We start from the raw sequence: 17,508 nt of genomic DNA, 5'->3' as shown, positions 1-17,508 counted from the left end.
GTTGTGTGCCTGTGTGTACGTGTGTGTTTATTTGTGTGTCTGTGTGTGTGTGCAGATATGTCAATGTGTGTCTGTATTTGTTCATGTGTGTTTATGCATGTGTGTCTTGTGCGTGTGTACATGTGTGTCTGTGTGTTTGTATGTGTGTGAATCTTTGTGTGTATGTTTGTGTGTATATTTGTGTGTATATCTTTGTGTATATCTTTGTGCGTACATCTTTGTGTGTATATTTGTGTGAATATCTGTGTGTGTATATCTTTGTGTGTATATCTTTGTGTATATCTTTGTGCGTACATCTTTGTGCGTATATCTTTGTGCGTACATCTTTGTGTGTATATCTTTGTGCGTACATCTTTGTGTGTATATCTTTGTGCGGATATCTTTGTGTGTAAATATTTGTGTGTATATCTTTGTGCGGATATCTTTGTGTGTAAATCTTTGTGTGTATATCTTTGTGTGTATTTATTTGTGTGGAAATCTTTGTGTGTATATATTTGTGTGTAACTGTCTGTATATATTTGTGTGTATATCTTTGTGCGTATATATTTGTGTGGAAATCTTTGTGTGTATATATTTGTGTGTAACTGTCTGTATATATTTGTGTGTATATCTTTGTGCATATATATTTGTGTGTATATCTTTGTGTAAATCTTTATGTGTATATCTTTGTGTGTGAATCTTTGTGTATATCTTTGTGTAAATCTTTATATGTATATCTTTGTGCGTAAATCTTTGTGTGTATATGTTTGTGTGTATATGTTTGTGTGTATATTTTTGTGTGTATATTTGTGTGCATATCTTTGTGTATATCTTTGTGTATATCTTTGTGCGTAAATCTTTGTGTGTATATCTTTGTGTGTATATGTTTGTGTGTATATTTTTGTGTGTATATTTGTGTGTATATCTTTGTGTGTATATATTTGTGTGTATATCTTTGTGTGTATATCTTTGTGTATATCTTTGTGTGTTTATGTTTGTGTGTAAATCTTTGTGTGTATATTTGTGTGTATATCTTTGTATGTATATCTTTGTGCGTATATCTTTGTGCGTACATCTTTGTGTGTATATATTTGTGTGGAAATCTTTGTGTGTATATATTTGTGTGTAACTGTCTGTATATATTTGTGTGTATATCTTTGTGCGTATATATTTGTGTGGAAATCTTTGTGTGTATATATTTGTGTGTAACTGTCTGTATATATTTGTGTGTATATCTTTGTGCATATATATTTGTGTGTATATCTTTGTGTAAATCTTTATGTGTATATCTTTGTGTGTGAATCTTTGTGTATATCTTTGTGTAAATCTTTATATGTATATCTTTGTGCGTAAATCTTTGTGTGTATATCTTTGTGTGTATATGTTTGTGTGTATATTTTGTGTGTATATTTGTGTGCATATCTTTGTGTATATCTTTGTGTATATCTTTGTGCGTAAATCTTTGTGTGTATATCTTTGTGTGTATATGTTTGTGTGTATATTTTTGTGTGTATATTTGTGTGTATATCTTTGTGTGTATATATTTGTGTGTATATCTTTGTGTGTATATCTTTGTGTATATCTTTGTGTGTTTATGTTTGTGTGTAAATCTTTGTGTGTATATTTGTGTGTATATCTTTGTATGTATATCTTTGTGCGTATATCTTTGTGCGTACATCTTTGTACGTATATCTTTGTGTGTATATATTTGTGTGGAAATCTTTGTGTGTATATATTTGTGTGTAACTCTGTCTGTATATATATTTGTGTGTATATCTTTGTGCGTATATATTTGTGTGTATATCTTTGTGCGTATATATTTGTGTGTATATCTTTGTGTAAATCTTTATGTTCATATCTTTATGTGTGAATCTTTGTGTATATTTTTGTGTAAATCTTTATGTGTATATCTTTGTGTATATCTTTGTGTAAATCTTTATGTGTGTATCTTTGTGTGTGAATCTTTGTGTGCATATCTTTGTGTGGATATCTTTGTGTAAATCTTTGTATGTATATCTTTGTGTAAATCTTTTTGTGTAAATCTTTGTGTCTATATTTGTGTGTATATATTTGTGTGAATATCTGTGTGTGTATATCTTTGTGTATATATTTGTGTGTATATCTTTGTGCATAAATCTTTGTATGTATATATTTGTGTGTATATCTTTGTGCATAAATCTTTGTGTGTATATCTTTGTGTAAATCTTTGTGTGTATATCTTTGTGTGTAATTCTTTGTGTATATATTTGTGTGAATATCATTGTGTGTAACTGCGTATATCTTTGTGCGTATATCTTTGTGTGTACATCATTGTGTGTATATATTTGTGTGTTTTTCTTTGTGTGTATATCTTTGTGTGTATATTTGTGTGTATATCTTTGTGTAAATCTTTGTATGTATGTCTTTGTGTAAATCTTTGTGTGTATATCTTTGTGTGTAAATCTTTGTGCGTACATCTTTGTTCGTATATCTTTGTGTGTATATCTTTGTACGTATATCTTTGTGCGTATATCTTTGTGTGTATATCTTTGTGTGTAAATCTTTGTGTGTATATCTTTGTGTATATATTTGTGTGTAAGTCTGTGTGTATATATTTGTGTGTATATCTTTGTGCATAAATCTTTGTGCGTATATATTTGTGTGTATATCTTTGTGTAAATCTTTGTGTGTATATCTTTTTGTGTAAATCTTTGTGTGTAATTCTGTGTGTATATATTTGTGTGAACATCATTGTGTGTAACTGCATATATCTTTGTGCGTATATCTTTGTGCGTATACCTGTATATTTATGTGTGTGTATATTTGTGCGTATATGTTATGCGTATATCTTTGTGTGTATATCTTTGTGCGGATATATTTTTGCGTGTATCTTTGTGCGTGTATCTTTGGGCGTATATATTTTTGGGTATATCTTTGTGTGTATATCTTTGTGCCTATATCTTTGTGCGTATATCTTTGTGCCTATATATTTGTGTGTATATCTTTGTGTGTATATCTTTGTGTGTATATCTTTGTGCCTATATATTTGTGCCTGTATATCTTTGTGCGTATATCTTTGTGCCTATATCTTTGTGCCTATATATTTGTGTGTATATCTTTGTGTGTATATCTTTGTTTGTGTTTGTGTGTAGCCACTGTCTCCAAGACTCACTGGTTTGCCGTCTACAAATGAAGCAAGAGATCTGTTTGTGAAACACTGTGGCAAGGTAAAACATACACAACACACACACACAGATTTACACAGACACACACACACACACACAGAGAGAGATTTACATGCACACAAATAGAAACTAAACATGTTTATTACATGTGGAACTGTACTGTATGACTTGACCTAGTGTTTGTGAGTGCTGCAGTGTTTGTTTACAGTATTTGTGTGTGTGTGTGTGTGTTGTCTATGTAGGGCCCTTACTGTCGGCCTCTGGATCTCTATAACCTGCTGACTGAAGCCATCTCAAAGGGAGGTGCGCACATGTTTATTCACAGGCTGTTTCTCAGTCATTTCTCTTTTCCAACATTTGCATTTCAATGCAAAACACAATACTGCAGCAGAAGTGCTGTTTACTGTTCCTCTGTGCTACCGTTATATTCATAATGCAAGTAAAGTTGAACAACATGCAGGATGTGATGCTGTAACCAGTGAGGAAGTGAGCTGGAAGATATTGTTTCTGTTTCCTGTTTTCAGTCTTTGCAGGGAGCGAGAAGATGCTGAGTCTGGAGCACTGCAAGAGCTTCGTGGTGCTCATGGATGTATCCTGCCTATCTAGTGCACTCAGAAGTCAAAAACAATATAGAATAATTCAGTTTTTGTTTTTTAATCTCTTTTGACAGGATTAGTTGTGTTATGAATACAGTAAAAGCTGTAATGTATATTATTATTACAATTTAAAAGTCGCTGTTTTCTGTGTGGTCAGAAAAATATATTGTATATATCAATAACATTTACAAAATTGTGGTGCCACGGTGGCACAGTGCTTAGCACTGTCGCCTCACAGCAAGATGGTCACTGGTTCGACCCTCGGCTGGGTCACTTGATATTTCTGTGTGGAGTTTGCATGTTCTCCCCATGTTGGCATGGGTTTTCCCCCACAGTCCAAACACATGCGCTATAGGGGAATTGTATGAACTAAATTGGCCATAGTGTATGAGTGTGTGTGTGAATGCATGGGTGTTTCACAGTACTGGGTTGCAGCTGGAAGGGCATCCACTGTGTAAAATATATGCTGGATAAGTTGGTGGTTTGAGACTAAGCCGAAAAGAAATGAATGAATGAATGTGAATGAATGAAGGGTTTATGATTCCAGCATGTTCCCAGCAGGCACACAACATCCTAAGACGAATTAAGTTGTGACGTCAGGTAACTAAAATTCAATGTCTGGCCAGTAGGGCTGCACGATTAATCGAAAAAAGATCACGATCTCGATTCGACCCTACACACAATCTTAATTCAGCTTTTCTGTGATCCAGACATATATTTTCAAGGTTAGGAGAGAAGCTTAAAAGCAGTCGCACAAGTCTTCACAGCAACATGAACCCCTTCAAATGGCGTTAAAAGTGTCACCTACTGTATTTATAATGTATAATTCACCCAGAAATGTCAATTCTGTCCTCATGTAATGTTGTATTTGCGGCCGCGAAATCACACGTGAGCTGATCACTAACTAACCGAGAATGCGCGCGTGCACGCAGCACGCCAATGACGGCTACTTTAAGCTGCGGTCACATTGGGCTTTGTGTGTGCGAAAATTCTGTCGTGCGGCGCTGCGAAAAGGGGCGGGATTAAACAAGATGATTAGACATTAATAAAGTGAGCGATTGCTCCATGTTTTAAATTTCTGTCCAGAGAGGTCCTGTTTTGATCCTCGATTGGTCTCACGCAGTCAAGTGATGCGATTTCGCAGTTCAGAGTTCACCAAGCTTGAACTTTGCACTGCAGCAACATGCGAAACTTAACGCATGACCCTGCGTTTCCGGTCTGACGCATTCGCGTGCGTATGAATGGAAGTCTATGGGAGGAAAAGCCCAGTGTGACCGCACCTTAATTCGTATGAGTTCAGTCGTACGAAATTGTACGATTTTAAAAAGGAGGCGTGGCACCTAACCCCACCCCTAAACCCAACCGTCATTGGTGGATGAGCAAATCGTACTAAATTGTACGAATTAGATCGTACGAATTCATACGAATAAAGGTGCGGTCACACTTGACTTTTCTTCCCATAGACTTCCATTTATACGCACGCGAATGCGTCAGACCGGAAACGCGGGGTCATGCGTCAAGTTTCGCAGGTTGCTGTGGTGCAAAGTTCAAGCTTGGTGAACTCTAACCTGCTAAATCGCATCCCTTGACTGCATGAGACCAGTCGAGGATCAAAACAGGACCTCTCTGGGCAAAAATGTAAAACATGGAGCGATGGCTTGCTTTTTTAAATGTCTAATAAGCTTGTTTAATCCCGCCCCTTTTCGCAGCGCCGTACGACAGAATTTCGCACACACAAAGCCCGGTGTGACCGTAGCTTTAGCCACTAAATCAAAAAGTTACGAATTGCCGTGAGATTGTGTTGATCAGGGTTTAAGCTGAATTCTCCAGGAAGGTAGATCTCCTGGAACAGGGTTGAGCACCACTGATTTAAATGATCATTTGGCATTTTACAGTTATGATTACGACTAGCATTTGGTATGTTTTTTCTTTAATAGCTAACAAAGTGTTGTGCATGAAAATAAATGTTTTACAGTGTCAGTATAGCTACTCTAGCTTAGCTTATATAATGTTGAATATAATGCAAGAAGAAATCTGATAAAGACAAATGTCTGATTTTACCAGTGAAAACAAATGGTCTAATAATGCTGTAAATGACAAATGACAAGCACATGTCTCAAACATAATCATTCAATTTTATATTTATGAATAGTTATAATCTGATGTCATCATTTTACTGTGAATTAACAAAGAGGACCTATTGAAAGTCTGTTCAAGTCCACCAAAATCACTGTACAAAATTTAGCATTTTAAGCAACAGTAGACCTACACACAGACCTAATATTATTATTATTGTTGTTTTACCATATCATCGCTTTAGAATTATAAGGTTCTATCTGACATTTTGTCAAAATTTGGTTATTGACATATTCTTATAAAATGACAACTTATTGTTTACATTTTAATACTGTTTGCTATATGGATTGCAAAAACTTTGAAGCTCAATATCTCAAAATCATTCAGAACGCAGATAGAACCTTATAAATCCAAGGTGACAATATGTTTGAGAATGAACAATAACAACAGCCTACTCATATTAACCTTTATTTTACATCTAAAGAATCGTAAGAAAGAATCTTGATCTTGATTTAAAGCAAAAAAAAATCATGATTCACATTTTAGCCAGAATCGTGCAGCCCTACTGGCCAGGACAATGTTATTTTGACGTTCAATAACAGCATCAAATTATGTTGATATTTGGTTGATTTTAGGTTGTGTTGGAAAGTAGGCAAAATCCAATGTCTGATAGATGTCATAGTGATAACATCCACACAACGTCAAGGTGTAACATGATTAGACGTTGATATTTGGTTGCTTTTAGGTTAGACATTGGATATTGTCTTTGGTTATGACGTCAACTCGATTTTCATTTCCAAATAGAATCCAACATTCCCACGACGTTGGGGTACGTTGGGGTCCTGATGTCCTGTGCCTGCAGGGTTAGGGAGTAGATTTATGTTTTTTTTTTTCAAGATTCTGAATGAACAGCAGCATTAAATTAAAATAGAAATATGTTTTTATAAAGTTTATTCATGTATTGACAGTCAGAGTTAATCTCCCAAGCCACTTTATTAGGTCCTTACTGCACATTCATGATGTGAATCTCCCGTTCCACCACATCCCAAAGATGCTCTATTGGATTGAGTTCTGGTGACTGTGGAGGCCATTTGAGTACAGTGAATTGTCATGTTCAAGAAACCAGTCTGAGATGATTCATGCTTTGACATGGTGCGTTATCCTGCTAGAAGTACATCAGCCATCAGAAGATGAGTACACTGTGGTCATAAAGGAATGAACATGGTCAGCAACAATACTCAGGTAGTCTGTGGCATTGACACAATGCTCAATTGGTACTAATGGGCCCAAAGTGTGCCAAGAAAATATCCCCCACACCATCACACCACCACCAGCCTGAACTGTTGATACAGAGCAGGATGGATCCATGCTTTCATGGTGCTGACGCCAAATTCTGACCCTACAATCCAAATGTGGCAGCAGAAATTGAGTCTCATCAGACCAGGCAATGTTTTTCCAATCTTCTATTGTTTAATCTTGATGAGCATGTGTGAATTGCAACCTCAAAGACTGCAATAAATTCAACCTTAAATATTATTACAACAGAAAACATTTCTTTTAAATTGTTCATTCATTTATTTTATTTTCAGCTTAGTCCCTTTATTAATCTGTGGTTGCCCCAGTGGAATGAACTGCCAACTTATCCAGCATATGTTTTACGCAGTAGATGCCCTTCCAGCTGCAACTCATCAATGGGAAACACTCATACACACTCATTCACACAAATACACTACGGTCAATTTAACCTACCCAATTCGCCTATAGCGCATGTGTTTGGACTGTGGGGGAAACCAGAGCACTTGGAAGGAAACCCACACCAACACGGGGAGAACATGCAAACTCTACACAAAAATGCCAACTGACCCAGCCGAGGCTCGAACCAGCGACCTTCTTGCTATGAGGCGATCGTGCTACTTACTGCGCCACCGTGACACCTCTCTTTTAAATTGTAGTAATATTAAACATCAGTTAGAGTTTTTAACTGTGTTTTTGTCATGAAAAAGTGCAGTCTCTATGAGCAAAAGTTTTCAAAATATTTTAAAAATGATAATCATTTCAAACATTTGTCTGCTGGTTTACATAGTATGCAACCGTCTGTTTCACATTCTATTTCTAAGAATAGTACGCAATATATTAAGCTAAACTTTATGCATGCTAGTATGTCATTCTCCACATAGTCCAACTCTTATCTCAGTGCCACGGGTGGGTGTGCCACTTTATGGTGTGTTTCAAAAGAATGCATCAGATTGGGTGGAGATCGGAATGTCACCTTAACTGCACCAATCAGAGCCAAGGAATGGGGCGACTCGACCTGACTGAGTTCCAGGCATTGTGGGACAAACTCAGGAAGTGGACGGTGAGGATATTTGGCTGTTTTTAATGAATGCTGGGTATGCCTGAACACAATGAGGGCAGTGTGAAGCCACGTCATGTGACCAATGACATCAGTGTAAAAATATTTTTTCAACACATATTTCAGATTTCAAAATGCAGTTTTCATTTACACATCATTTTGAATGAAGTATTTCTTCGATTAACAGTGTGAAGGCTGACATTAGAGCATAACATTAGAGCTGATAGTTTGTGAGGTAAATCAATGAGATTATGACAGTATAACATTAATAAAATGCATAAATTGTACATTTCACAGCAGATCTCACAATATTATTGTAGGAAATGCAATATTTAAAGGAATAATTCTATAGTTTTAAAACGAGATGAAACAAAAACCAATATAAAATTAAAAGATGTTTAAAATGTTTGTCAAGATTGTTCCACCGCTGAGGAACAGCGAACATAAAGGTTCTGGAAATAAATGTTTCTCAAAAGATGAGTTTTTTAACAGACTAGTAAATATCATTTCACCTCTGATGAACAACGAAACAGTGAAAGTAAAGTTCTGGAGATAAACATTCCTCAAAAAAATTGATTTTAGATGTTTTTGAGACTTATAAATATCATTCCACCTCTGAGGAACAGCAAACATAAAGGTTCTGGAAATAAATGTTTCTCAAAAGATGAGATTTTTTAACAGACTAGTAAATATCATTTCACCTCTGATGAACAATGAACAGTGAAAGTAAAGTTCTGGAGATAAACATTGCTCAAAAAACTTATTTTAGATGTTTTAGAGACTTATAAATATCATTCCACCTCTGAGGAACAGCAAACATAAAGGTTCTGGAGAAAAATATTCCTCAGAAGAAGAGATTTTATTTGTTTTAGACACTTGTAAATATCATTCTACCTGCAAAGAATTAGTGAAACAGCGAAGATAAAAGTTCTGGTTATAAATGTTGCTCAAAATGTAACATTTTAGATGATTTAGAGACTTGTAAATATCATTTCACCTTTGATGAACAGTGAAAATAAAGGTTCTGGAGATAAACATTCCTCAAAAGGTGAGATTTTGGATGTTTTTAAGACTCGGAAATATCATTCCACCTCTGAGGAACAGCAAACATAAAGACTCTGAAAATAAAGGTTCCTCAAAAGAAGAGATTTTAGTTGTTTTAGACACTTGTAAATATCATTCCACTTCTGATGAATGGTGAAAGTGAAGGTTCTGGAGATAAACATTCCTCAAAAGATGAGATTTTAAATGTTTTTGATACATATAAATATCATTTCATCTCTGAGGAACAGTGAACATAAAGGTTCTGGAAATAAACGTTTCTCAAAAGATGACATTTTAGATCAGAGTTGTCCAATCTCGGTCCTGGAGGGCTGGTGTCCTGCATATATTCCAACCCCATTTAAACACCTGAACCAGCCAATCAAGCTCTTGCTAGGTTTACTAGTCAGTTGTGTTGTTGGAAGTGGAAGTTAAACTATGCAAGACACTGGCCCTCCAAGACCAAGTTTGGACACCCCTGTTTTAGATGATTTAGAGACTTGTAAATATCATTCCACCTCTGAGGAACAGCAAACATGAAGGTTCTGGAAATAAATGTTTCTCAAAAGACGAGATTTTATTTGTTTTAGACACTTGTAAATATCATTCTACCTGCAAAGAATTAGTGAAACAGCGAAGATAAAAGTTCTGGTTATAAATGTTGCTCAAAATGTAACATTTTAGATGATTTAGAGACTTGTAAATATCATTTCACCTTTGATGAACAGTGAAAATAAAGGTTCTGGAGATAAACATTCCTCAAAAGGTGAGATTTTGGATGTTTTTAAGACTCGGAAATATCATTCCACCTCTGAGGAACAGCAAACATAAAGACTCTGAAAATAAAGGTTCCTCAAAAGAAGAGATTTTAGTTGTTTTAGACACTTGTAAATATCATTCCACTTCTGATGAATGGTGAAAGTGAAGGTTCTGGAGATAAACATTCCTCAAAAGATGAGATTTTAAATGTTTTTGATACATATAAATATCATTTCATCTCTGAGGAACAGTGAACATAAAGGTTCTGGAAATAAACGTTTCTCAAAAGATGACATTTTAGATCAGAGTTGTCCAATCTCGGTCCTGGAGGGCTGGTGTCCTGCATATATTCCAACCCCATTTAAACACCTGAACCAGCCAATCAAGCTCTTGCTAGGTTTACTAGTCAGTTGTGTTGTTGGAAGTGGAAGTTAAACTATGCAAGACACTGGCCCTCCAAGACCGAGTTTGGACACCCCTGTTTTAGATGATTTAGAGACTTGTAAATATCATTCCACCTCTGAGGAACAGCAAACATAAATGTTCTGGAAATAAATGTTCCTCAAAAGAAGAGATTTTATTTGTTTTAGACACTTGTAAATATCAGTCTACCTGCAAAGAATTAGTGAAACAGCGAAGATAAAAGTTCTGGTTATAAATGTTGCTCAAAATGTGACATTTTAGATGATTTAGATACTTGTAAATATCATTTCACCTTTGATGAACAGTAAAAATAAAGGTTCTGGAGATAAACATTCCTCAAAAGGTGAGATTTTGGATGTTTTTAAGACTTGTAAATATCATTCCACCTCCAAGGAACAGTGAACATAAAGGTTCTGGAAATAAATGTTCCTCAAAAGAAGAGATTTTAGTTGTTTTAGACCCTTGTAAATATCATTCCACTTCTGATGAACGGTGAAAGTGACGGTTCTGCAGATAAACATTCCTCAAAAGATGAGATTTTAGGTGTTTTTGATACATATAAATATCATTCCACCTCTGAGGAACAGTGAACATAAAGGTTCTGGAAACAAATGTTTCTCAAAAGATGACATTTTAGATCAGGGTTGTCCAAACTCAGTCCTGGAGGGCCGGTGTCCTGCATATATTAGTACCAACCCCAGTTAAACACCTGAACCAGCTAATCAAGCTATTATAGGTTTACTATTAAGACTTTAGATGTTTTAGAGACTTGTAAATATCATTCCACCTCTGATGAACAGTGAAACAGTGAAAGTAAAAGTTCTGGAGATAAACATTCCCCAAAACATGAAATTTTTGATGGTTTAGAGTCTTGTAAATATAATTTCACCTCTGAGGAACAGTGAATATAAAGATTCTAGAAACAAAGGTTTCCCAAAAGAAGAGATTTTAGTTGTTTTAGACACTTGTAAATATCATTCCACCTCTGATGAACAGTGAAACAGTGAAGATAAAGGTTCTGGAAATAAGTGTTCCTCAGAAGACAAGATTTAAATGCATTAGAGATTTGGAAATATCATTTTAGTGCTGACAAACATTGGAACAGTGAAAGTAAAGGCTCTGGAAATAAAGCCTGATCATTATATCTGGTACATCTGAAGCTGATTAAATATCAAACACAGCACAGTAGGCTTTATTAGGTTATACTTCATGACTTCATGCTGTTTTAGATGACACAGTGCTGTTTCCTGTGATTAATCACCCTTCTGTCTGTTCTGTTATAGAGTATTTTTATTACGTTCGATAAAAACAAGAACCAGGCGCTGGATTATCCAGAAATCTCCCCAGCTCTTTCAGCAGCAGGTGAAACCTATGACACACACTTACTCACACGCACACACACACACACACTTACTCACACGCACACTTGCTCACACATACATAATTGTTTTTGTGAATTGTGGGGACATTCTATAGACGTATTGGTTTTTATATCTACATCTAATCCTACACATTAATGAAAACTGTGTGCATTTTACTTGAGCAATGTCCTCATAAGTCACCTTCTCCCTCTAATTCCTGTCATAAACATGTCATTATACAAATTTGTGTCCTGATATGTCATAAAAACATACACACACAAGTATGAGCAATACTTTACACACCCTGTTCACGCATTCATTGACGCAACAGTTGATTGAACACACATTAGGAGTGAATCTCTCTCTCTCTTCCTCCCACTTGTCAGGTTGTAACACACCCAGCTAACACACAAACCTGTTCATTCATCTGCTGTGTGAGTCTGACAGAAATCTGATCTGTGCTCGTCTGATCTGGTCTAGGCATAAAGGTGGACGAGTTCATCCTGCAGCTGATTGGCCTGCGCTACACGGAGCCAGACATGACTCTTAGTTTCCCAGGATTCCTCTTCCTGCTCATGAAACTGGACTGCATGATGCGTGAGGAAACACAAATCCAAATCAAATCAAACTGTTACTGCACAAACAGGAGACATTTGAGGACATGCAAATTTGGCTGCTTCAAAGAGATGTTTTGCTCTTTTATTTTACAAAATGAATTAATGTTTTTATTAGCAATTATTATAAACATCAATATATACACTCACCGGCCACTTTATTAGGTACATGTCCATCTGCTCGTTAACGCAAATTTCTAATCAGCTAATCACATGGCAGCAACTCAATGCATTTAGGCATGTAGACATGGTCAAGACGATCTGCTGCAGTTCAAACTGAGAATCAGAATGGGGAAGAAAGGGGATTTAAGTGACTTTGAACATGGCATGATTGTTGGTGCCAGATGGGCTGGTCTGAGTATTTCAGAAACTGCTGATCTACTTGGATTTTCATGCACAAGTCTAGGGTTTACAGTTCTGTGGGCACAAATGCCTTGTTGATACCAGAGGTCAGAGGAGAATGGCCAGACTGGTTCCAGCTGATAGAAGGATAACAGTAACTCAAATAAGCACTCGTTACAACCGAGGTGTGCAGAAGAGCATCTCTGAACACACAACACATCCAACCTTGAGGCAGATTGGCTACAGCAGCAGAAGACCACACCGGGCGCCACTCCTTTCAGCAGGAACAGGAAACTGAGGCTACAATTCACACAGGCTCACCAAAATTGGACAATAGAAGATTGTAAAAACGTTGCCTGATCTGATGAGTCTCGATTTCTGCTGTGACATTCAGATGGTAGGGTCAGAATTTGGCGTCAACAACATGAAAGCATGGATCCATCCTGCCTTGTATCAACAGTTCAGGCTGGTGGTGTAATGGTGTGGGGGATGTTTTCTTGGCACACTTTGGATCCATTAGTACCAACTTTGCATCGTGTCAACACCACAGCCTACCTGAGTATTGTTGCTGATCATGTCCATCCCTTTATGACCACAGTGTACTCATCTTCTGATGGCTACTTCTAGCAGGATAACGCGCCATGTCGTAAAGTGCGAATCATCTTAGACTGGTTTCTTGAACATGACAATGAGTTCACTGTACTCAAATGGCCTTCACAGTCACCAGATCTCAATCCAATAGAGCACCTTTGGGATGTGGTTGAATTGGAGATTCACATCATGGATGTGCAGCCGACAAATCTGCAGCAACTGTGTGATGCTACCATGTCAACATGGAGCAAAATCTCTGAGGAAAATTTCCAGTACCTTGTTGAATCTATGCCACGAAGGATTAAGGCAGTTCTGAAGGCAAAAGGGGGTCCAACCCGGTACTAGTAAGGTGTACCTAATAAAGTGGCCGGTGAGTGTGTATATATATATATATATATATATATATATATATATATATATATATATATAGAGAGAGAGAGAGAGAGAGAGAGAGAGAGTAAAGAGAGTAAGACTATAATTTCAAATGGATTATTTGCTTGTATATGTAATGACACAGATGATAAATAGTGTGTACATCCTGACATGTTTGATCTTGTTGCTTTAAGCTGAAAATGCTTTGCACCCCATTGACGTCACATATGCTTGAGTGAGTGTTGATGTGTGTGTTTGCGTTTGTTTTCAGGCAAGTTTCAATCCTTTGACGTGACGGGAACAGGAATGATTTCAGTGAACTGCAGACAGGTAAGAACATGCGAGAATACACATGAACACACACACGCGCACACTCTCCCACACACAAACACACGCACACATATGTACATTTACTGTACACATATCACATGTGCATATATACATACAAGCATACTCACTCACACATGGATGCACATGTCACAGACACAAACACACTAAAACAGACACAGATGCACATACACTCACATGCACACACACACACACTCAAATAGTCAGACACACACACATACATATAAATTCACACACACACACACACACACACACACACATTAAATACAGTACACAAACTCACACACACTTACACACAGACACACTCTATAGCATATTTACACACACTACACACACACACATTAAATACAGTACACACAGTCACACACACATTAAAACACATACACAGACATGCACACACACAGAGACACACTGTAACAAATACACATACACACACTAAAAACACAGACAAGCACACACACACTACATGCAGTACACAAACTCACACACACAGACACTAAAACACAATCACACACACACACACACACACACACTAAAACACATACACAATCACACACACTCGCACACACACACGCACACACACCCACACACACACACACACACACACACACACTAAAAACACACAGATAAGCATACACACACACTTACTCACAGACACATTATAACATACACACACAGTTAAACACAAACACACACTATACAGTACACAAACTCACACACACTCATAGACACAAACACACTAAAACAGACACAGATGCACATGCACACACACACACACGCACACACTCAAATATTCAGACACACACACATACATAGAAATGCACACACACACACACACACACATTAAATACAGTACACAAACTCACACACACTTACACACAGACACACTCTATAGCATATTTACACACACTACACACACATTAAAACACATACACAGACATGCACACACACACAGACACACTGTAACAAATACACATACACACACTAAAAACACAGACAAGCACACACACTACACGTAGTACACAAACTCTCACACACAGACACAAAAACACATACACAATCACACACGCACACACTAAAACACATACACAATCACACACACACGCACACACACGCACACACACACTAAAAACACACAGACAAGCACACCCACACTTACTCACAGACACATTATAACATACACACACAGTTAAACACAAACACACTACATACAATACACAAACTCACACACACTCACAGACACAAACACACTAAAACAGACACAGATGCACATGCACGCACACACATACGCACACACTCAAATATTCAGACACACACACATACATAGAAATGCACACACACACACACACACACATTAAATACAGTACACAAACTCACACACACTTACACACAGACACACTCTATAGCATATTTACACACACTACACACACATTAAAACACATACACAGACATGCACACACACAGAGACACACTGTAACAAATACACATACACACACTACATGCAGTACACAAACTCACACACACAGACACTAAAACACATACACAATCATACACACACACACACACACACACACACTAAAAACACTTACACAATCACACACACTAAAAACACACAAACAAGCACACACACACACTTACTCACAGAGACATTATAACATACACACACAGTTAAACACAAACACACTACATACAGTACACAAACTCACACACACTTAAACACAAATACACAATTGTATATTTATACACACACACACACTACAAAACACACAAACACGCACACACTTACACACAGACACATTAAAACATACACACACATACAAACACTCCCTAAAACACATATACAGACACCCTATAACACATACACACACACTCTAAAAACACACACACACGCATACTTACTCACACACATGGATGCACACACTACATACAGTACACAAACCCACTAAAACAAATATACACACACTAAAACAATCAAACAAACACTTACTGTACACACAGATACACACTATAGCACACAAACAAACATGCACACACTCTCACACACACAGTAATTCCTCCTCTAAATGTGTGTGTGCGTGTGTGTGTGTGTGTGTGTAATCTGTCTTCTTCTTTAACTGACAGTTATTGCGTGAGTCAGAGATGAATTCATTATCTTGTGATGATTGTGGTTCATTTCCTGTTGAGCTCATGAATATGGATGAGTGTTTGTAACTCTGCTCTTGATTTGCAGTTTCTGCACATGACGATGTACAACTGATCCCAGAGCAGCGAGAAGCTCCGCATCTGCTGTAACTGTAGCTGCTGCTGCTGATGGTCAGTACAGTCCTGCTGTAACACACAGACATGATGAAGAGCAGCTGCTGTAATAAACACACTGCACTGGAGAACACTGCAGCTTTATTGTACTGCAGACAGTGAACGGGTGATTTGCTGAATAAAAATACATTTTAAAAAATCAGCAAAATGTGTGTAATATTTTTATAAATAGCAAGCATACCAGATTTATTATTAATAATAAATTAATTAAGTTTGAAGGAAGACACGGTGGCTCAATGATTAGCACTGTGGCCTCACAGCAAGAAGGTCTGGCTGGGCCAGTTGGCATTTCTGTGTGGAGTTTGCATGTTCTCCCAGTGTTGGCATGGGTTTCCTCCAGGTGCTCCGGTTTCCCCCATAGTCCAAACACATGCGCTATAGGGGAACTGAATAAACTAAATTGGCCGTCTTTTGTGTGTGTGTGTGAATGAGTTTGGATGGGTGTTTTCCAGTGCTGGGTTGCAGCTGGAAGGGCTTCCGCTTCGTAAAACATATGCTGGATAAGTTGGCGTTTCGTTCCGCTGTGGCGACCCCTGATTAATAAAGGGACTAAGCCGAAAAGAAAATGAATGAATGAATGAATGTTACACATACTGTTACACACACACTCACCGGCCACTTTATTAGGTACACTTTAATAGCAACGGGTTGGACCCCATTTTGCCTTCAGAACTGCCTTAATCCTTCGTGGCAGGTATTCAACAAGGTACTGGAAATATTTCTCAGAGATTTTGGTCCATATTGGCATGATATCATCACACAGTTGCTGCAGATTTGTCGGCTGCACATCCATGATGCGAATCTCCCATTCCACCACATCCCAAAGGTGCTCTATTGGATTGAGATTTGGTGACTGTGGAGGCCATTTCAGTACAGTGAACTCATTGTCATGTTCAAGAAACCAGTCTGAGATGATTCGTGCTTTATGACATGGTGCGTTATTCTGGTGGAAGTAGTCATCAGAATATGGGTACACTGTGGCAATAAAGGGATGGACATGATCAGCAACAATACTCAGGTAGGCTGTGGTGTTGACACGATGCTCAGTTAGTACTAATGGGCCCAAGTGTGCCAAGAAAATATCCCCCACACCATTACACCACTATCACCAGCCTGAACTGCTGATACAAGGCAGTATGGATCCATCCTTTCATGTTGTTGATGCCAAGTTCT

At 37.4% G+C, this 17,508-nt stretch overlaps 1 protein-coding gene across 1 annotated transcript in view; it reads left to right on the top strand.

Moving 5' to 3' along the window:
• Positions 1 to 16,476, top strand: part of zgc:85932 (uncharacterized protein LOC405875 homolog) — a 44,172-nt gene extending 27,696 nt beyond the window's left edge. Inside the window, exons 13-20 of the mRNA XM_056474222.1 lie at positions 3,111 to 3,185; positions 3,386 to 3,446; positions 3,668 to 3,732; positions 8,103 to 8,171; positions 11,675 to 11,753; positions 12,233 to 12,349; positions 13,943 to 14,001; positions 16,250 to 16,476. Of these exons, the coding sequence (XP_056330197.1) occupies positions 3,111 to 3,185; positions 3,386 to 3,446; positions 3,668 to 3,732; positions 8,103 to 8,171; positions 11,675 to 11,753; positions 12,233 to 12,349; positions 13,943 to 14,001; positions 16,250 to 16,276 (552 nt within the window). The 3' untranslated portion in view covers positions 16,277 to 16,476. The remainder of the gene's footprint in view (positions 1 to 3,110; positions 3,186 to 3,385; positions 3,447 to 3,667; positions 3,733 to 8,102; positions 8,172 to 11,674; positions 11,754 to 12,232; positions 12,350 to 13,942; positions 14,002 to 16,249) is intronic.
• The last annotated feature ends 1,032 nt before the right edge of the window (positions 16,477 to 17,508 follow it).

The sequence above is a fragment of the Danio aesculapii genome, chromosome 15, assembly GCF_903798145.1.
Source record: "Danio aesculapii chromosome 15, fDanAes4.1, whole genome shotgun sequence".
Taxonomy (NCBI): Eukaryota; Metazoa; Chordata; class Actinopteri; order Cypriniformes; family Danionidae; genus Danio; species Danio aesculapii.
This window is presented reverse-complemented; position numbering and strand designations above follow the sequence as displayed.